At 39.4% G+C, this 23,192-nt stretch overlaps 2 protein-coding genes across 2 annotated transcripts in view; both read right to left on the reverse strand.

The window, feature by feature from the left end:
• Window positions 1-10,386, reverse strand: part of BEND5 (BEN domain containing 5) — a 31,825-nt gene extending 21,439 nt beyond the window's left edge. Inside the window, exon 1 of the mRNA XM_054384081.1 lies at window positions 10,170-10,386. Within this exon, the coding sequence (XP_054240056.1) occupies window positions 10,170-10,386 (217 nt within the window). The remainder of the gene's footprint in view (window positions 1-10,169) is intronic.
• Window positions 1-23,192, reverse strand: part of AGBL4 (AGBL carboxypeptidase 4) — a gene marked incomplete at its 5' end in the record, with an annotated part of 965,543 nt that overhangs the window by 393,113 nt on the left and 549,238 nt on the right. The window lies entirely within an intron of this gene.

Genomic DNA, 23,192 nt, shown 5'->3' on the forward strand with positions numbered 1-23,192 from the left:
TGCCAGTCAACTCCACAAGGTATAGAAGGGCTCAAGAGCACATAATAGGGCACATGATAGCACTTCTTCCCATACAGCCACCTACCAAAGTTGTTCAAGTAGTAAGAAGAAAGCAAACTGCTGAGAAATTTCAAAGTGGCTGGGAAGACATTTGGCCTCAGCAGTGTGGAAAGAAGGAAAATCCAAAAAAGCAGCCCTGCATTAGAGAATCTGTGTCAACTAGAAAAGGATAAAGCGTTCCTGGAATGTTTTCTTCAGTCAGATTTTCATTTCAGTGTTGAAATGGCTGGATCCAGGCCAAAAGGTTTAGATCTAATACGGCAGGGAACTGAGTCAGACCAAGTGACTTTAGCAGGGCAGAAACTGAGTTGGTTGAACTCAAGTGGGGAAATGTCTGAGTGGGCTTAAAATTGAAAACCCTATCACGGGATGTAGACTAAAACTATGGAAATCTCAAAGCCTCTTTAAAACATTCCTTACTTTTTAATTTATAAGTAAGGACTGAAGCATCTAATGCCTTCAAAAATGTTCAAATACTGTTTTATTTTTTCCACATACGAAGAGAGCTCTGCACTCCAAATGGATGAGGGATGGCAGGTCTGGGATCAGTCCAAACGAGGGGCTTGGCAATGCTATAAATCTCAGAGTAATAAAACCAAAGAACCTTGAGCAAAATCCGTCCTTCCCCTAAGCCTTCAAAAAAATTCCACCCTTTGTGAAAAATGATACACTGACAGATGAAAAAAAATTTACCATTCACCCTTCCCATTTCCAGGCATATACCCAACACATATGGACAACACCTGTACAAGGTTCCACATACACTGCTGCACTGAACTGCTTTGCTATGATTTAGCCAGGTTGCTTCCACAGAGCAGGTAATGGCACCTGCCTCAGTAGGTAGTACATCAGTCACAGTTCATTGAGTAAAATACACTTAGAACCAATGGAAAAAAAAACACAACTAAAGGTATACTTGGTGCTTCAAAGCAAATACACACACCAAGCACAACAGGGCATGGATTCCTAAAGTGTCACTTAAACACAAACAAACAATAATCAATACTGCAGTGACTGAGAAGGTAAACAGCATAATAGCAAAAAAAAAAAAAAAAAAAGCTATCTAGTTAGTTTAACACTGTAGAGAAAAAATTATCTCATAAAAAACATCTCTAAGCTAGTAGTACGCTGAGATGAAGACTACTGTCAAAGAAGAAACTCAGAATGAGTAACAGACAACACAGAAAAATAGAGAACAGTAAAAATGCAGAAGTTATTTGAAGAGGACTGGTGCCACCAAACTTGATGCAGCTAAAAGGAGGAAGTATGAGCATAAGAAGGATCAACCACGTGCTGACCCATGCTGTTCAGGAATTGGATTGTATAATTCACTGTATTCTTTCACACTTTTTTTTGTTTGTTTTTGTTTTTTTTCTTTTCTCAGAGTAGAGAAGAGGTCTGTGGAAGGACAGAGTAAAAAAAGGATTTCAGAAATAATCATAGGGCACAGTGAAATCGCTACATAAAGAATATTTAGTTGGACAGAAAGGTAAATCTCAGTGCAAGAAATAGCAGATAAAATAAAAGAGACAACCAGACTTTGGGTGCAGAATGACAGAAAAGATTATTCCCCATTTCCACTATAAAAATTAAAAGCACTGGGGCACACTAAGCATAAGCTGAAGAATGCCAGAAAGGGAAGCTGACAACAAATTTAAGTGAGAAAAGTTAGGAATAGAAAGGTAGAACTGAGAGTTGCCATCATCTGGGCTAGTATCACTCCCCAAAATTTAAGAACTAAATAGTCCTGAAGCATTTCCTCAGAAAGAAAAACCAGCAACACACAAGCAAGTGACTTAAAAGAATATCTTCAGAGCAAAAAGAGTAAGCAAAGAAGTCAGAGAAGAACAACATACCGAGTAACACTGTGATAGGCAGGGCCAGTAAGCACACATAGGTGAAGACATGCTCTTGAGGAACTGGGCAAAAAGGCTGTTAAATCTTGTGAAGTGAATTTCAATTAAGAATAAGGAAGAAGGTGAAAATAATTCCTAATCAAATTGGGGAAAGGCAAGATAGAAAGGTCTTAAACTACTGCTTGACAGGTTTAGAGACAAGAAGTGCCAGATGTGCCAGAAGCCTGAATCGAGGCTCTTCACTGATGATGGAGAGAAAGCCACACCTGTTTTGTACAAAGGCATTAAAGAAGGAAGAAAAAGATTAAGGAGCCCAACTCCCTCAAAAGCAGAGGATAGATTACGTAATCAACTTCTACCTCATAAGTTCTGTCTGAAGTCATGCATCAAGACTGGCTCTCCCTCATTAATATTTAATACAGTGAAAAAAAAAAAAGTAAATTCACAGGGCATAGACATGCTGCTGCTCCCACAAAAAAAAAAAAAAAAAATTAGCACACCAGCTACTCAGGGAACAAATGCTGAGGTCTGAATCCACACATCTCCCCTAATGTAATAGCAGAGATATTCAGTTTAATACTGCTAGGAGCAAGAGTTACTGATCTGGCCCCCCACTTATAGTCAAATTTCTAATGCGCATGAAGGCATTCAACTATTTTGCAACAATCTCCTTTTGCATGTGCTCATTTATTAGCAGATTGTTCCAATTTATTATCATCCCAGATATAAGCCAGACCTGTGCTGCAAGAAACACTAAAATTAATCTTCCTTCTTAATTTCTGTTATTAATATGAAATCTGTTTCTTAATACAGAAGATGATAAAAACTCTCTTCAAAAATAATTAATCAAAAAAGCAACATGGCTCAAAACTATTACATCAAAAAATAATTTCTTGTTCTTTTATTCTCCATCAGCACCCTCTCCTTTCTGTTTCACTTTTAGGGGTATTAGAAGAGTACTTGGTTGCAGCAGAAACTGATGGAGTTGGATGATCACACAGTGAGAAAATACTATGCTGAGAAACAGGAAATCATGCTCTTCACAAGACTGAAGATAATTTTAATCCCAGATCCAATATTTACTTAAATACTGACCTTGAATAACTCAACCTTTCCATCTTATTGTCCCATTTACCCCACTGAACTGTTGTGCAGTTTTATTAATATTTGTACAATACTCTGAACATGTCAAACACAAAGGATTATAGCTATTATGGAACAACTCAATCCTTTCTGAAACAAAACCAGTATTATCATTACATTAAAAAGAAGAACCCTGAAAACAAGCAGGATATTAGAAGGCTATCCTTTAAATCTTTACTCTGTATCTACATATGAAATTCAACTACTGGAACTATTTTTCAGAAGTCTGAATGTGATAAGTAGTTGACACAAAAAGAAAAAAAAAAAGGCTATTTAGAATAAAATCTCTTTCTTTGTTTAAAAGTTCAAAACTTCATTTAAAGAGATCATCAGTCTCAATGAGAGCTACAATGTGTCAGTCTGGCTGCCCTGACCAGTCTGTATTTTACTGTAAAATTATATTAGGACCAAAACCTTATCAACATTTCATGATCACAAAGACCACAAAGCCATGGAGACATTGCCTACCAGTATTCAGCAGATAAAGGGGCAGCCTACAGGGAACACTTCGGGAAGCTCCCTCAACTATTTCTGCTCAAGGAATGAGCTTGCTATGGAAACAGTGGGTAGATTTATGCATTTTTCAGTTTACAATCCAAAATTACAAAGTGGTTCAGCCTCTACTATTTTTAAAGATTTTCTTTCTTAAAAATAAAAAAGAGGAAATAATTGACTAACTGGCACATAGGCAATCCGTGGCAGGTGGGGGAGGGAAGAAAAAAAAAATTCTACTGTTAAATTATGACAACAAAAACATTAACTTACATTTTCTCCCCTCTTCACTCTCCTGCAAATCTTAGCATATTTTAATTAGTGTCAGTTACCATGGCTACCATATACCATACTACCTTTGAAGTCAGGATTTTTATTAAAATCCTGAATGTCATACTTTTACTGTATCACAGTTAAATTTATACATTTACAAGCATAACTGATGTTATGTGGTGCAATGTATGTACTAAGACCAAGAGAAATAACAACATTGTAGGTCAGCTGCATTGTCTTCATGTCATAAAAATAAGTGACTTCTGTCTGTGGGTTGAAGCAAAACCAAAATGCAGTTGAGGGACAAGCAAGTTGGTTGAGAAAGGTTTAAGACTGAAAAAAGGTACTTATTTCCAGAATAATAATAAAATAAAAATAAAATAAAAGAGAAAACTAAATACAAGGGTAAAATCTTGCACTGCTACATCCTTTTTACTGGCACTTCAACCTGCTGCTGACATATAACCACCACTGCTATTGTGAAGGTTACTCCAAGCCACTACTCACCAGTGACAGTTAAGAAGTTCCAAGAATTTTTTTTTGTTGCTGCCATTTAAGATCTGCACAAATGTGCCCTAGTAAGACTTCAGTGGTGAACAAATGGAAATGACATCAAAATAAACCAACAAAAAAATGTGTCTTTGTATAAGCCCTTCATTTCTCAGATATGCTCCTACAGTAGGAATTTAGAAGGGGAAAAAAACAACAACAACAACAACAACAAAAAAAAAACCAAAACCAAACAAAAAGAACACCTTTCATCTTAAAAGATCTAAAAATAAAGGGAATGGCTTACATACAAAAGAAGTGTGAAATTTAGCTTTGAACAAAAATGTGATGTACCTACACTGTTATACAAGATTATTTGGTGGACCTCTACATACAGCCAATCTTTCACCTGGTAAAAGGGTAACACAGCAGTAACATCTGACAAAGTAGGTCATGTACCTCAAGTATCATAGCAGAAAGTTTTTTTTAATAAATAAATAAATAAACCACACAACAAAATCCTCTTTCAAACAGCACTACCTAACCTGTTTAGCTAATTTCTCTCTCAGGCCACAGAGCCATTTGCAAGACCCAGTGCAGAGGTACAGCTGATACATAGCACAGTTATGAAGCAGTGGAGTTGCTGCTCAAGGGCAGTGACACACAAGCTTGTCCACAGGTACTCTGCAATTATTCCAGGAAAAAACAAAAAAAAACCCAAAGGGAGTCTGTGAGGAACCACTATTGGAAGGTTTCCTAAAACCTCCTCTGGGCACTTATTTACTTAGGGCAACACTTGGGATCACCCAACAAGCAGTTGCAGGCATTTTGATTTTTTTCCTGGTGCTGTTTTTCCTCAGGTCCCTGTCATAGAATTTGAGTTGCAGATCATGTCAGTGGAGAGACTGAGAGCTTTCTAGGAACAAAGAGTTAGCAAATGCTGTCCCTACCACAATAGTTCATTCAGTCTACAGACTGCCCTGGGAAAGGAAATACACCATGTGGACTACGTATGAACATGGGATGGAGCGTGGGTACGTTGTGGCCACGACTGTGACCTGCTCTAATTCCCCAAGCTGCCTGAACAGCGCAAAGTGGAAATAAAAAACAACAAACAAGAAGCACCAGACTATCAAAATAACAATGAAAGCTTTAAGTTAATGTTACAGATCAAGACAACTTCCTAACCTAAAATTTTAATATTCTTTATAAGATCCAAACTTGTAAATTTTCACCTATACCTGACAAAGGGTCTTTCCTTCATTTACTATCCACAGCAGAAAAGCCTGCTTCAACTTCTTAGTGTGCATCCAACCTCAATCTTACTCAAAACTCAGTTCTAGATTCATTGCATTTAAAATTATTCTGGGAATGGATATTTTATATCCAAATAACCTAACCAAGAGCCACAGAGGCTTTTAAAGATTTCAAACATCACCTAATCTATTTCAATAAGAGGTGGAGCCTAGCATTTCATAAAGGGGCAAGAAAGAATAGGGATGCACACATGTATTAGCATGCCTGCTGTGGTAGCTGGGGAATTGCTGTGAGAATCTGATGGAGATGTGTTGGTTACAATTTGTGTAGGTGGGAAATGTTGAGGGTAGCAGCTAAAGAGAACAATTATTCATTGTAGTCAGGAAACAATACCTCCAATTAGAAGATAGTCATTATTAACAATCATAGCCTGAAGCAGTGAACTTCAAAAAGTCCCTGACCCTCAGTTCATTCTACCTAACATTCACCATTTTACAAAGCAAGAAGAGGCTCCAACAGGGCCATCTAAGAATCATGCTAGCTTCTATAAGGTGCATATGCCTGTAGACAAAGCACTGCTAGAGCCAATATTGGACAACTGTGAAAAAACTTACAAGTGGCATACATTTTTCAAGTAAAGGGACTAGAAAAACAGCTTTTCAGCATCCTGAGGACAGAAAAGGAAAAAAAGGAAGGGTGGGGATGATCAGAAAGACTCAAACTCTTCCTGAAAAGCCATCTACTACATCTGTGTTCTTAACAAGACAGTTAACATACCATCTCAAAAAGCTGTGAAACTCTCATATGCTCAGCTGTATTTTCCATTCAAGACGTAAATAAAATTATTCCTTTAGACCACATACTATCAGTTGCCTGCTAGGCAAATTTTAAACTTGTTAGGGCACAAAACATGCATTTGAATACACCTTCTACGGCTTGAAGTACTGTAACTGTCTTCATGTAGGGTTAACCTTTCTAGTCTGAGCCCTAGCTTTGCCTAACTTTTGAAAAAGTTGAAGGTTCCTAGATCAGCACATGCCACCACTATCAGCAGTTCCTAACCATATGCAATCAGACACAAGAAAAGCATAGACACTGAGTTATCTATCACCCAGCTTTATTACTACTTCTTACAGATGTATTCCAAAGAAGATAATATTTATCTCCTCAACAAGCCAAATCTACACAATTACTCGATACTCTGAGCATGTCCTCAGCCTTTCCTTTAGTTTTTCTTTTTAAATTTGTGATACCTTTACAGCAGTGCTCTCCTCTCTGCAGCATCAATATTCCTCAGTGTATGGGCTTCCAACCATCCAGACTTGCCATAAATGATCAAAGAATTGCTCCTAGACTCTTTAAAATGAGGACAATTGTTTCATGAACTCTTTACATAACCAATGCTGCAATAAAACTTTGTACTATGTGCATAAACACATGCTTAGCCCTGTGTGAACTCCTACTTTACCTAGGTAGAAGTTTGAAAAGGATATAAATTTCTTTAAACAGAAAAGGAAAGAAAAAATCATTACTTTAATATGAGTTTTGTAACTGTTCTTCCTCTGTTCCTCCTTTATTTTAGGTCACTACAAAGAAAAGCCAAGTGGATCTGTTTCTCAGACTATGATTAACTCCCACTGCATGGACAGTGTTTGATCATGAATAGATATATAAATAGATACAACTCTGCTTACTTGAGCAGCCTTGTTAAATCAATGTAAGAAAAATGGGTGCCACTCAAACTGCAGAAGAATACTGTGCAAGCTCAAAAAGGAGATGACATTTAACCCTCTTGCTCTTTTTTTGTTGTTTAATTTAATTTTGTTGTTTAATGACTTTGATCCTGAAGCCTACTCCTAATGGGGAATCCTTGGATCAAAGCAGTAAATTCTGAAAGTCACTGAAGTACTAATTTGTGCAGGTAAAGGTTCCTTCTAAAAATTCAAAATCAGCTATGTATATTTTATATATAAAAGCAATTTTCTACATGTTATTTACCTTATTAATAAGCAAGCTGTAATCCATTAAACTTAACAGTTATACACGAGCATATGTGAAATGCTGCTGCAACAAGAAGTTGCCATAATCTGTTAAATAAGAGATGGTCACTATAACCAGAAGTTATGCTAGGGATCAACTTTCCTCCTTGAGGTTTTTAACCATAATAAAACCAAGCACCAATATTAACATTTTGGTGAGAAAGTGACAACTTCAAAAGTAAGTAATCTTTTGTATATGACATATTTATTTCAATTATGGCATTTCTACATGATGCAGAGTGGAAAGAAGCAGAGAAGTAAGAATTCATTTGGTGTTCAGGTGAGTACATAAATTACAGATCTAGTCAAATATATTGAGATGTGACAGATGTAATAAAGATAGCAGTACGTTTCTTTGTGTTCCTGGCTCAGCAAGAGAATTTCCTGCAGAAATTCAAATCTCTGGGGAGCAATTAGTGCAAATCACTAATACAGGTAACAAGTCTTGCTCTCTGGAGGAAACAACATATATTGGTTTGTTCTGGTTCAAGCAAGATGAAACAAAGGAAAACTGTTGAGTACATACAGACTGCCTGGAACAAGTGAACAGACAAAGTAGATGCACCTTCTACCAGACAACTGAGGCAACTTGGAAGGCTCAACACATGAGCAAAATGCCCATTAATTAATATTTCCCTGAAACACTTCAGGTATGTTGAGATGAACATGAGGAACAGAAAGGGCACTGCTGTTGCAGTTCCCCAGTGAGAAAGAGGAAAGTGAACTCCAACCTTGAGAAGAGGTCAAGCAAACCATGAATGCTGACACCACTGTCTTCCATGGATGTGACAGCTAACTTGCAATTCTCTCCCCCTTTGCTATAGACAGGAGAGACAAAGCACAGGCTGACAAACGACCACAAAACCTTAGCAGGAGAATCCACTCCTCTGCTATGCTATCTCATTAGTCCTGAACACCTTATGAATACTCAGAAATCAGAAAAGCTTCACAAAGAAATGACATACATGACTGCCTGTTGTTTTGGGGTGGGTTTTTTTGTTTTGGTTTGGTTTGTTTGTTTGTTTGATTGATTTTTTGGGGGTTTGTTTGGTTGGTTGGTTGGTTGGTTTGGGGTTTGTTGTTGGGATTTTTTTGTTGGTTTGTTTGGGTTTTTTGGTTTGGGGCTTTTGTTTGTTTGTTTTTTTATTGTTTGGGTTTTTTGTTTGTTTGATTGGTTTTGTTTGTTTCCCCCAGTCATCCATTTATGGCCATTACTGGAAACAGTAATATGGTACAAGTCACTGTCAGAGTCAGGGACCAAATGGACCCCCACCAGGCTGAACTGGTTCAGGAACTGTTGTTTTCAAAACTAAAAATAACATTAAAATATACTATTTTTATGGGACTTTAACACCAAGTTACTCTATTTAGAGACCAGAACTCAGCACTGCCTTCTCAGAATACTATACTAGGCAGCAGAGCCTTTCAAGACCATTCCATATTTGGGGAAACAGGCATAACCAGTATTTCTCCCTATGTGGACAAGCCAGGATGAGAACCCAATGTTCTCTTTACTACCCAGACTAGCATTTTAAACGGTCAACCCCACCTTTCAACAGCTTCTTGGGCAAGTTTACTAGAGGCAGCAATTTGATACAAACATCAAACTTTGTTTCTATGTCAACTCTGACTATGGCAACATGTTTTCTGTAGCTGCAAGAAACCCAACCACAGGAAGTCTTCAAGGCAACGTGACGCCAAAGAGCCTTGACTTAGGGACACACGACTTGGGGACACACACAGTAGAAGTACTATCTCACGAAGGCTGAGGTTATTTAAATGCCCGAAACGTGGGCTTATCTCTTTAACCAGTACTCTTAGCTAGAGATACCTTTGTAAGTTAAACATGAAACAAACCAAATGTGGCAAATCCAGGCTTAATAACCCTCGTATTTAAAGGTCTAGTTGCACTATTGCCTTCCAATTTGTGAAGTCACTTAAACTAACAAAGTGGATACAAACCAGTACCTCTCTAATTAGGCAACATGCTGCCAAGCTACAAAGGTATATAAATGACTCCACCTACTATAAATATACTGTACATGAAAACCTTTACTTTGGTTTGTTGGGGTTTTTGTTTGGTTGGTTTGGTTTGGTTTTTTTATTGTTTTAGGTTCTCCCCATCACCATAAGGAGAGGTTCTACTACCATGGGCTCAATGCTGTTTTGGAAGCCGCTCCGGTGGAGCACCACGCCTGAGAGCTCACGCAGAGGCGCGGCGCTGACCGGCTGAGAGTAGCCAGACCGTGGGACCCCCGCATCCACCCCTGCCTAGGCCTGTGGCCGCCCAGTCCCCGCTGTGGTGCGGGAAGGCGCAGGGAGAAGACCCCCATATACATTCAGTATCTCCGTCCTCTCGCCTCACCGCACCCCCCTTTACCTCCCCCCGTCCACCATGTGCCGCCCGGGCTCTGAGCATGTGTCGGCACGATGCCGCCCCCTCCCCTCCTCTTCTTCCCTCCCTCCCCCACCTCAGCGGGGAGGGGGCGGCATTTGGGGCTGCCCCCGGCCCGGCCCCTCTGCACCCCTTCCCCCGCGGCCCGGTCCAGCCCGCCCTCACCTGCCAGCGCCAGGATCTGGGCCTTGTGGAGCAGCAGACGGTCACCCCACTCGCCGGGGCTCTCCTCGTCCTCCTCCGCCTCCTCGGGATTGCGGTACACCGTGTAGACCTTCTGGTTGTCAAAGTCGAGCTGGGACGTTGGGCTGAAGTCCTGCACGCAGGAAACGGGCAGCGCGTAGCAGACGTTGTCCTCCAGGAACCGCACAAAGGCGTACATGGTGCGGCGGGAGGGAGGGCGGGCGGGGCGGCCGCGCCAGTCCCGCGCTCCCCGCTCTGTTATTGTTCCTCAAAATCCGCCTCTGCGCTCGGCTGAGCTCGCCTGGCCGCGCCGCCAGCCGGGCAGCCGCCAGCTCCGGGCAGGCACGAGCAATCCAACACGGAGCGACGCGAGTCGGGCTGCCGCGCGGCGAGGGGCGGGTAGGGGGGCCACGGCCAGGCGGCGGGCCGCGGGAGGAGCAGCCCCCGCCCGGCGCCCCCGCCTCGGCCCGCCCGGACCCATGCTGAAACACCCCTTCCGCCCGCCCCGGGTGTGTCCCGGCCTCCATGGGGCACGGGCTCGCGTCATCTCGCCGCCCGGCAAGCTCGGGCCTGCCCAGGCTCCCCAGGAGCGCCATCCCATCTCCACCACTAAAGGTGTTGATGGAGGCGGCAAGGCGGGGCGAGCAGGTGCCTCTGGCCGACAGGCTTTCGAGGGTATGAAGGACCGGCTGTCAGCTCGTACTCGCCAGGCACGTAGGTCCTCCCCTGAGGTTTGGCTATGGCATCGCTGAGCCTGGCAAGCTGATAGTGTCCTGGCAGAGGTGCTTAGCCTCTGGGCTCTGTTGTGCAAGCCCATCCTAAAGGCTCCAGGAGGCCCTTTTTCAAGTTAAAAATATCTTGCACCCATTCCAGAGCAACAGGCCTTGTCCCAGTTCGTAGAGTTGCCACACATTAAGGTCTGCTCCTAGGCCAGTGTCAGAGTGCAGAGATGAGAGAGTAGGAACCCATGTGAGGCTAGGAGATCAGATCCTGTATGGCTAAGCAACACTACCACTCTTGTGCCAAGCATCAAATGGGTCTGAACATCTGGGTTTTTTTTCTGAAGGTCTTCAGGGTGAAACAGAACCACTTAGATTCAACAGTACCAACCAGCAGAACACAACGCTCTGCTGCCCTCCCCTAAAACAGCACAGAGAGCTGAGAAATTCTGTGCAAGTATGTAGGAAACAAGGGACCCTGCCATTTTTAGCACAAATTCCCAAGCCTGTGGAGACATGTAAATACCAAGTACAGATTTTTTGAGCTTCCTGTATGAATAAAAGAATGCTGCAACATTGCTTATTGTTAAAGCAAATTAATCCATATTTCTAGTGGTGAGGTCTGTTTTACCCAATCAGTCTTAGGAACAGGAAAATAATAGATGAAGGATGATTTAAAGGGAAACACCCCCCCCCCCTCAAAAAAAAAAAAAAAAAAACAACCAAAAAAAACACACATAAAAAACAGAAAAGGGCATCACTGTTTTCTGTTTGCAAAAAAGCCAACACTAATTGAAACAAAAATATCTTTCCTGGTTTGCATATCCCTAACCATTTGCAATACTATCTGTATCCATTACACTTGAGTTTAATCATGCTGAACTTGTTTTAAATAGTTCTCTTATATACACTTCTTAGTGTACAGTACCACAAGCTAGCAAACCTGAAATGGTTCTGGCTGAGCACTGGCACAGGTTTCCCAGGGAGCCTGTGGAGTTTCTATCCTTGGAGGTAATGCAAAAGCCATCTGTAGATGATCCTCGGCAATCTGGGCTTGGTCACCTTGCTTGAGCAAGGAGCTAGACAACATGACCTTCCAAGGTCCCTTCCAACCTCAGCCAGTCTATGAAAGTAGCAAAGTTGTTGTAACACCCATCAGAAGTCTGTTTGTCTCTTAAGCAATACATGAAAGCATAAGGAAGGCATGCAGGTATAGTTAAGCTTATGTCAATATTTAGTAACAAGCTGTAAACTTCCCATACAATAATGGCAGCTTTATTATTTTTGCCATTACAGAGTTTTGCAAATACTTCAGTTGCAGATCAGGGTTTTAAATGGCAGTACTTTATGTTAACAATAAAGCATCACCAGGCTGGTATGTAATTAGAGGCAAATACAAACCTGCTACAAAGTATGGATGACAAGTGTGTTCTAGGAGCTAGGCTGCAAGGGAAATAAATTCCAGCAAAGATTGTGTTGCTGATCAAATACTAACAGCTGCTGTAGTGCCTATCTCCTCTACCTCGTGTTACAGTGGAGGTAGAAGGAGCTGCTGAAATGACAGGACAGACTGATAGCTGTAATTACTCCATGGATGCTGCTAAAATTAGATGAAGGACAATTTTGTCTCACAAACTTCAGTGGCTAGTGAGGGATTTGGTACACTGTCTTGAACCAGGATTGTATCTCCTCAGCAGCTGGATTCTCTCAGCAGTATCTAAGACTGCTGCTGAGCAAAGGGAACACAGGAAAATGGAGAAACTAGAAATAACAAGGGAAATTAAGAGAAGCTAAGGACTCAAAATTTAGGTTGACTTGAGAGGGGAAAGATCTCTTCAGGTACCAAGGAGCCATGGGTATACTTGCCCCAGTGAAAGAAAACTAAAAGACTTCATATGAAGACAGCTAGCATCACAGTGTGGGTTTTTTTGTTTGGGTTTTGTTTAAAGGAATGCTCCAAACTAGTATTTGCAACGTTTTGCATTTCAAGGCTCAGTTACAGCAAAGGTTGTAAAGATCTTTGTATCAGCAGCAAAATAAAGGTCTCCAATCCTTTAGAAAAGCTGTTTTCTGCTGAAGGATGTTTTTGGGAACAGATTAAGGGTGGGGATGATAAATGGGTGTTTACACTTGGTCTGTAGCACACACATTGAGCCAGAAGGCATTACAATGCTAAAGAATTAATAATGTTCCCATGCATTTCTATTCTGTCTACAAGGAACAGTGTTAATTTCTGGCTTTAAAATCTATAAATAATCACCACTGGTTAGCTGGGAAGCTGAGAAAAAGATCCATTTAAGCACATAATGAAACACAAGTATTGTCACTCCTTTATTTTGGACCTACCCCATTTCTACTAATGGTTAGCCAGCTGTTTTAACACTGCAGCTATCTTGAGGTTTAAAGATGTACAGCTATTTTAAAGGTGTAGATTTTAAATTAATTGTTAAGGGAATTACTGAATGTTCACCAGATTTAAATCCTCTAGCAAGTCCAGCCTTTTAGAAGCAACACAACCCTGCCAAGAGGTAGATTGTCATATATTCAAAATACAAATGAAACCACAGCCTAAAAAGTAAAAGTGTCACTCTTGAGAGTCAGGAAACCACAAATCACAGTCCCAGCCCTCATGGGACTCACAATTGGTTGTTTCCTGGAACACTACCTGTATTTTATTGCTGTTATTTTTTTCTCAAAAAGTAAAAAAAAAAAAAAAGTGTTAAGGCAAAAGCTGATGCCTGGTCTTTTGATGTGCACTCTCATGTTTTCACTTCAAGATACAGAACGAAACACTAATATTACCAATAATAGTTACACAAGTGCTAAATTTCTTTCACACCAAAACATTAAATTTAGGCTCATCAGTCATATTACTCTCATGTTTAATACCCTACCCTCAAGGGACACTACACTGATTTTAAAATCTACTGATGAAGAAATTTCCATTTGGTTTTATCATTCAAGTAGAGGTGCTTTACTACTACTTGACTACTCAGCAATAATCATACATGAAACTGCTGCTAGAAATACCTTACACATTCAATATGCAGTTTAGAAAACTATTATTTTCCTGTGAATGTATTTATCCTCCAAGCAGTGCATTGCACATCCTAAACAATGGCTTTCAAGCTCTACTGTACCCTTAAGGAGAGATATGGTTGCAATTTTTTGAAGTAACAGTGTATTTACTTTAACAATGGCATTTAAAGTCCTAAAGCTTAAAGGATAACTTGAATAACAATGCACAAGAACTGAAGACTGTTCAAAGGTTTATCTCTGTACACACATACAATCTTGTCACAATCTGGTTAATTTTTACCAAGAATATGATCAACAGGCTGGTCAGAAGATACTTCTCTTCCACAGTATCTCATTTTTTATCTTATGATAAAGTTCAAGACAAAGTCATTTATAGGTATAAATGAATCTTCTTCTTAACAAAGTCATAAAATTTCTCTTTTTTTTTTTTTTTTTTGAGTTAGAGAGTTTGGAAGTAGAGAATCTACTACCTAGACAAACAAAGCAGGGCAGGCATTCTGGAAAGTTGTTTCCCTTTAGATTTTAAAATAATTTTTAACTCTCAAGGCACTCTTGCCACACCCTTCTTTCAGCATCACAGTGATTACACATACAATTCAAACAAAAAATTAAAAGAGGTCCAGTTCCTGTATGATCCTAGAAAATGGATGAGAAAATATTTGTGCCCACATAAAATTTCCAAAGCACACCAAAACCGAAAGAGTAGAACCTAGATTACATAGATAAATTATTAAGAATTCTATGGCCTTAAGCCAGCCTCAGAAGAGGAAGGGCATCGCTGCAAAGCTATTTGGTCCCAAATCCTGAGAGTGATCTAAGCTTTCATAGGGCTGAGGGTCATACTCAATCATCTTTTAAATCAAACTCTCACATCCTAACAAAATATTTTTTCAAAGAAATGAAATCTAAGGAACACTTTCCAGATGCATTCACATATGAGAGACTTATTTCCCAGCTGGTATACTCTGTAGCATGAAAAGGTAATGATTAAGCCAAAGTGACCACTGGAGAAGGCACTTTCCTCACTGTTAATGACTGGCTGGAGAAACCAAGGGCCAAAGAAAAAGCCAGAGAGTCATTAACTGCTAAAAATTGCTGACCTAAAGGTCATTATTACTATTATAAAACTGGAAAACGAGGAAGTAATTATTTTCTTTGGGTTTTTATATGTATTGAAAAAGATAAAATTCCAGGGTCTGTTGCTGTGGATACTGGTCTGTAAGATACTTATCTTTCCCATTCTGGCAGGCTATGCAATGGATAGATCTGGAACTGGCAACTCTTCAGGAATGCATGCCAGACTGTATTTTCCTTTTCCAAATTACAGGTTAAACGTGCCCACAGAAAGTCAACAGGAATCAGGAGATGCTGCCAGTCAGTGCTATCTTGCCTCAGTGTGAGGCAGTAATCCTCCCCAACTTTTCACCCAGTCCTTTGCTCAGCAGGAGCCAGAAGCTGGGCTGCCTGGGAGCTGGAAATGACTCTCAAATCATCATGGCTTTCAGCTCCCACCCTGCTGTATACCATTCAGAATCTTGCTAAATACCATCTTCTGGACTCAAGCAGTATGCTGTTTTCCATGCTTATAAACTTCTTGCCTGAGAGGAAAGTAGGAAAGACATTTTCTGTGAGCTGACTTGTGCATAGATTCACCTTTACCATGTCATTTTGGTACCACTCTCATCATCTGTAAGAATTTCAAGAAGACAACATTGCTGTTGCAGCCTAAATGATCTTTATTGCTACTACCATACATAGGCTTCAGCCTATATATTTTTACTCTATCTGGAAAATTTATTTGAGATTTCCCTTTCCTGTTTTAGACCAGACTTTTCCCAGGCTTTTGACAGATATTTTACTAATATGACTCTAAAAGTAGCTTTACACATACAGATTTTGTACCACTGCAAGAATTTGATTCCTTTTGTGCCTTAGATGACAAAGTGACTTTAATTTGTAAAGGACTCAAGTCTTTTTTTAACCTTTGGGCTTCTTTGTGAAAATAGCATTACCAGAAACTGCCTGTGATTATGTTATGCTTTAGACAGAGCTGCTGAGTAAGATGCTACTAACCACCCTTTTTAATAATATTACCTTTTGTTTTTACATCTGTAAGCACAGACCTATCTTGAATCAGCATTTATATCTCATACTGATGGGGAAAACAATCCTGCAGCCCTTTTCTATACAGATCTATTCTGCTTCAGAAGCAGAAGTAATATGGGATATGCACAGAGAAAAGCAGGTCAACTACCACTGATTGCATCTTTTTCCAGAATGGTATCTACGCATATTCACACTTCCACTTCAGAATTCTGATTTTAACAGGACATTGGGCATGCTCTAGAGATGTTTCTTGCTGTTTTGAAAGGTTCTTGACAATAATCATCATCAGGAATGGGATGCATGAGGGTAAAGTCATAGGTTTTCACACCCCAGTGCTTTTTAATTTGTGCTCTTGTCATACTCCTAATCCCTTTCCGGGGTAGCTGTATTTCAGTATAAAGTGAGGGTTTAGGAAATATTCCCAGGAATTGGTGCTTCACATCTCACCACTTCAGAAGGTGGAGCTTTCTTATTTGGATGAAAGTCACAATCAGAGATGGACCAGCAGATCTTCTGAAGAACATCGACTAACATGAGGACTTAAAATCCTATTGTGGAAGAAAACAGAGCAGGAATAATCCTTGGAATATTTCAGAAAATTGCCTTTCTCAGCAGTCTTCTTAATAATTGCATTTAAATTAAAGTAACATAATTCTTCACAGTTGGCAAACAATGTTGAAACTGCTGTAAATTGGAAGTGCTCATTGATACAAAACCCCTCAATATACTCTGTGAACCTCTCCACTTCTACTAAAACTAGACATCATTTATGAGTTACAAATGCAGTTGCACCCGGTCTGTGGTAATAGGTGAATTACAAAAAAAAAAAAAAAAAAAAAAAAAAAAAAAAAAAAAAAAAAAAAAGGCAACAAGGAACAACAAGCAAATGTTAACTCAAAGGAGTTGCTGTCATCATCCAGCTCCCAAAAATTCATACCATGGGATAACTGTGATGGACCCCACCAGGAATTCTTCTGGTTATTCAAGGGAAAAGAACTCCTTTTATCTCACACAGCATAGAAAAATCAGCATTCATCTTTGCCCCACTTACAAGGAAGGTGTTCCCTCAAAAAAGAAAATGGCACAGGAAACTGATAACCCAAGAGGTGTTTGAAACCTCGAGAGGTTTCATGCTTTGTTAGTATTTCCCACAAAAGCCTGAGCAACATCTATTTTGCAATAATATTTAACATTCAGGGGAATCAGGATCTTTTTTTAAAGTGTGATCAGAAAGGAGGGCCCTTCATAGGCTGTCACAGTATTCCTCATAACAAAGAAAGCTTTGTTTCATAAAGAAATAGCTTGTACTAGAATACCCTAGGGAAATTGTAGTTTTGTTTTTTCAAAACAAAGACAGGGATTTTTGAGTTGGAGGTCCCCTTTAAGTACTCTTCTAACATGAATATGTTAAAGGATGCACTATCAAGTTCATGCATGAAATGTCATCCAGCCGCTTGTATATTTCTATGCAAATACAGCTGTGAAAGCTAATAACCAAAATCTGCATTTTTTGGTCACATCTCCAGCATATTATACAACTTCTCATTCTTCCCTGTTTTGTAACTCACATTATCCTCTAGTATCAATAAAACAAAGGTCAGGTTATATTGCCTGCTGCTTAAATTATCTACAAACATCAAAGCTGGACATTCGAAAAAGCAATTTAGTGTACACATTTTTATTCAGTCCACTATACTGCTACTCTCCTGGCAGGAATAAGAATTCTGCAGGATGACTGCTGAGAAACACACCATTCAGAATACGAATTGGAATATGCTTGCAAGGCTTTTCAGTGAGGATGGTGTGATATCAAGATTAGATCCTGCACATAATCAAATCTCGATGCTTGTACACACAGTCTGGTATTTCTTTTTCTTTACAAGATTTAGATGCAAAAACCATAGTGATCCAATATTTGAACATACACTGTCTGCAGATACTACACAGTACAAACTGATGAAAAAGTAATGTCAATGAAAATAAGAAACTGTCTCGGGCACTGCAGCATACAGACTTTGCTAAATTCATCATAACTAGTTTTACTATTCTGAGGACAGAAAATATTGCCAATCCAGTCTTTCCAGAACAGCTAGAGCAACCAGGACATATGCCCATCCCTAAATTTGATCCTGGTACATAGATTGACTCTTTGGGAGCTGTAAATATTGCCTTACATTTTCAAATTCTCTGATATGATACACACAGAATTTCTTCTGAATGGCCTATATTTTCCAAATGTATTCCCTCTTTGTTTACCAGTAAATAGAAGGTAATAAAATAGAAAAGATAGGGGGGAGACAACAGGAATTATGTTGCAAGTGAAAGGTGGCACTACTGAGAATATATCACAGTATTTAGCCAACATAAATGTAAAGCATACCTACCTTTTTTATCCAAAAACACAAGAGAGAAAAGACCACAAAGCAAAGGAAGTCTGACTTTTGTTTAAGGTCTAAACCAGAAGCAGTACAGTCCAGTAGCTCTAGCTCTAACAGCTTGGGAAGCAAGCTAATAATGGTTTAGATAAAATTTCACCTATGAAAAATGATGAATTGACATATTTCTTAACAAGTAAGGACAGTTCAGTAGACACCATTGTCTGCCTTGCCTCTGACCCGGAGGGACTACCTCTACAATGAAAGGCACAGTCAGTCTCCAAGGGTAAGGCAGCCTTTAATCCCATAGTGTGATTACTAACAAGGACACCAATTATAATTTAACAAAAAGGAGAGAGAGCAATTTCATTATGCTGAGGTTTCTATATGTACTTTCACGATCAGCTACAGCCCACAGAGGCTTTTGACTGATTTTACACACCATGCATTGCACAGGTATTTTGATTTTCTGTGGTCTTTTCAAAACTCACTGACATCACTCCTGACCACTATCAGTATTTTCTTTTTTAAAGTCTGTTAATCAAAGGACAGTGATTATTCTTGCTCACGCCTCACATTGTTAAATGGACTCAAAGAAAGTTTGGACCTAGAAAGGACTCCGGTGGACCTCAAACACCTATATGCAGATTTACAATGCAAGAAATCCCACAGCATTATTGCTTAGCCTGCAGGGCTGTCTCAGAACAAGATCTTAAACACCATCTGGGCTCAGCGTGGAAGCTGCCAAAATCCCATTCACAGAAACGGTGGAGAACAAAGTGTTGTAACTCCCACCCTCCTCTGGAGCAAGGATTGGAAGAGGTTACTTCCATCCTCTTACTATAACAGCCTGAAATTCTCACTTCAGTGTTGGTGTATGTAAACCTCCTTTCAAAACGCAGGCCAAAACAGATTTCTTTCAAAATTAGCCAGGACACCACAGTGATGTCTCCCATTTTATATCAATAACCTCCTCACTTGGGCCCTTGCCTGGCAAGCAAGGTTCCTGGCTTTGTTTCCTTCATCTGGCTAATGGGGTTCAGTTCCACACTCTCTATCACAGTGGTAAAAATCCTTGTCTTCATCCAGACATACAAAATTTCCTGAAGTCAAAGTCCCCAGGAAAGGAATGCATGAGGAATGCATGTGTCTCCTAGTCTCAGACTCAATGTATTATATTCTCCAGTTGACTTCTTGCTGGTCACTTGTCAAGGTAAAAGCACCACAGGTGTCCAAGCTACTACAGGGTAACATATTTCATCCACAGAGAGCAAACTACTTTGAATTACCTCCTGTTAACCAATTTTAAGAACACATACTGGAACAGTTACTGTAAATCAGCTGATTTTGGGGGGGAACTTGTTATTCTTCAGTAATTTATTTAGAGGTCTGTATTCCAGAGAGAGAAGTGTTACTGAAGTGGGAACTAATAAATGTAATTAATAATTACACTCTACAATGCCCCAAACAGCTGCAAAGTTATGTTCACAGTGAGCATACTTGTTGCTCTGGCAGCATGCTACATGGCTTGCTTGAGGTTTTGGTTTTTTACACTTTCAGATTTTAAGACAACCGGAAATGATTTTTTTTCCCCATCTAAATGCTCCATTTTATTTATTTTAAATTTGGAGGTTTTGGGGTTTATTTGGGTTTTTTGTTTGTTTGTTTGGTTGGTTTGTTTTTAATTATAGTCCTCACTGAAATAGCAAGATCAGTTCCATGCTTAGGAAGGCTAAGAAGAATATTAGAATTTCCTCTGGTTTACAGTTCCTATTAAATGGCAGATATGTCTTTGCAATGCTATTTAGTGAACATCAGCAAAAGACTGTCAGTAATCAGCATTGCTGAGTGGTTTATTTACTTGGAAAGTAACATGAGTTTTGGCATTTAACTTTCATCTTTTAAGTTTAGAGATTTTGGGTCTAGTGATATAATTTACCAACTTGTCACTAGGCAATTAAAATGTATTCTATAGTTTAACCTTTGAATAATGTATAAATACACATAGACACTCCTACAAGGCAATTTGTCTGCCAGTCTGGAGAATGCCAGTGTTGTAGTCAATAAATCAACAAACTGCAATGTTAAATTTTAAAATCAGGAAAACATCTAATTCACATTCAACCTGGATATAAAGATCATAAGAATTTCCAATGTTCTGTGTGGGGCAGTAAATTTCAAAGACAACTATTATGCCCCAATAAACACGATCTGCACAGCATGTTCAGGTATTGTTGGAGAGATTAGAAACACAAAAACAGAGCAGAACAGCTCAGCATCAGATAATCACAAGCAATTCTATGTCAGCAACAGACAGCTGGAGACATATGCCAGCAATATTGCTAACGTGGTAAAATGGAGATTTTTGTGACAGCAAGGATGTGGGATTCACACATTAAGCTAAAACTCAACCAAAACCATTGAAATTATTGTTCACAAGTAACAGCTCTTATAATGTTTAGAAAGTCTACCATTTAGCACAAAAATACATAAAGCAACAAAAATTAAGCAGAAAAAATGTGTTTGGGTTTTCTGTTTGTTTTTTTGACATTTGTTTGCTGGGTTTTTTTTTGTTTTTGTTTTCTTTGTAATATTTTTTCCTCTTGTACAAAGAGAAGAGAATAGTTTTTTTAAGATCATCGGAAAAGCTGTCCAGTTATGTCCCAAACTCATGTTTTGTGAAAATTTTGTTTGAAAAATCAGTTTGATCGTCGAAGAATACTTGTTTAAAGTTTTTTGCTTCAAAATACAGTTAAAAGGAAAATCAGCAACTCTCTTGTTTCAGTTCCTGTGGCTTGAATCATTGTTATTTCCTTCCCCTTGAGTTTCCAGTATCCACTATTATACTTTTCTGATAATCATTCCCATCTATCCTTGTTCTTCTATTTCACCTTTTTAATTTAAGCACCTATGGCTAAAAGGCAAGTTAAAAGGCTGAAAAAATTCTTTTATATTTATTGTTATGAATCAGAAGAGAGAATGGGGGAAAAGACTTGTGAAGGAAAAAACAATCTACCTTTCCACTGCTTTCTCTCAGAGCTTCCTTTATAGTCACCCTCTAACTTTTTTCTTCCTATTTTTGTAGTTGACCATGTAAAATCAGGATTAAAAAAAAATGAAGGATCTGAACCTGATAAAATGCAAGCTTCCTGCTTTCACAAACAACATTTCTCAGAAAACTCATTGTATGTTGGATTTCCTATAAAAATGGAAAGCAGATTGAAAATATTCACGAGGCTTCAGATGAGTTCACATCCCCTGCATATGAACAACGGTTTCCAAGTGATGTTTTATAGAGGCAGTTAGGCCTGAACAATTTCTGATTCTATTGCTGAGGCTCTGCCTTTGTATCTCAAGCATTTTGTCCTAGGATCTTTCCATGATAAGATACTTGAAGCTGTGACTCTCAGGGAGGGTAATGGAGACAAGTGACTTGTGAAGAAACCAAGGTCCCAGCCCCCAAGGTCTTTGTATTTTAGGACTAGGAGCTTGATGCAGATTGAAGAACAATGTAATGCTTGAGGCACTGATGAAAGATTTTGAAGAACCAATGCAATAAGAGGCGTCAGCAGGGAACTGCAGATTGATTGCAACAACAAATGCCAAAAAGTTCTGAAAAGAATAAAAATGTAGTGCTGAGTAAAAGAAAGAAAGAGGAAATGAGGGAAAGGATACTAAGAGCTTGCAGGCCTCTGGCAACTTGCCTGTGTATTGATGTGTGTCAGGGGCAGTTAATCAAGTAAATTTCATAACCTCTTTTTACATTTAGGAATAGATTTTGATGATGCTATTCAGTCTAGTTCAGCAAGTGGGGTTGGCAGGTTGAAGTTTAACCCTAAATTTCAATGTATTAAAACTCAAGTAGCTCATCTTTCAGGTCAATGAAAGTCCAGCAACTCCAGAGAAGAGATCATCCATCAATTTAGCAGTAGCAATTATTTTCTGCACTGATTGTTGGTTCTTTAATATGTAATGTAGCTTGGACACCTAATAGTGGTGTATCTGAAGCAAGACAGGATGAACTTATGCCTTCTTCTTTCCCCCAAAATTAATACTGCAATTAATACAGTAAGTTTTTTTAAACAGACAAACACACAAATTCTGGGTTTTGGGATGTAGTGAAATGCTGAACCTATCTGAAGAGAGGCACAAAGCCAATGTACCTAGCTCTGAGAGGTTCACAGAAATGCATAGATGATAGCCTATCAGCACAGTGCCCATGCAGTGCCCGTCTGCTGTCACAGAGGGATGTAGCTGGGACAATCCTACCTCTGATGATGAAAGTCTGTTTTAACTTGTGTTTGGGGTTGCTACCATACAAAATACATTACAGAGGCCTCCATGCTTCTCTCATCTCCAGCTGGAAGCCAGCCCATCAGATTGGCACTACTGAAGAAACACTAAAGCCACCTTGCAGTCTCACCTTACCCAGGTCAGAACGCTGACTGCTGCAAAAAACATGAATCGGGAGTAAAACAGAGCATTGAATACATTAATCAAAATGATCACCGTTGCAAGATCTGCTAAGAACAAAGAAAACAAATCCAAGGAAAGTTAACACTAGAAACCATTTGCAAGGCTCCATGAGTCAGCTAATGAAATAACTGTCAATTGTAGACACGAACCTTTTGTGCTTTCACACAATTTAAATATAAAGTAATTTGCATTCAGGAATCCAAGTCTCCCTGAATAAAGATTAACAATAGGATTCACTTTCTTTCCACAACCTTTTTCTCTCCCTCCCTTCCCTCCAGGGGTGGCTCTGA

This window comes from Indicator indicator, chromosome 10 (assembly GCF_027791375.1).
Source record: "Indicator indicator isolate 239-I01 chromosome 10, UM_Iind_1.1, whole genome shotgun sequence".
Classification (NCBI taxonomy): Eukaryota; Metazoa; Chordata; class Aves; order Piciformes; family Indicatoridae; genus Indicator; species Indicator indicator.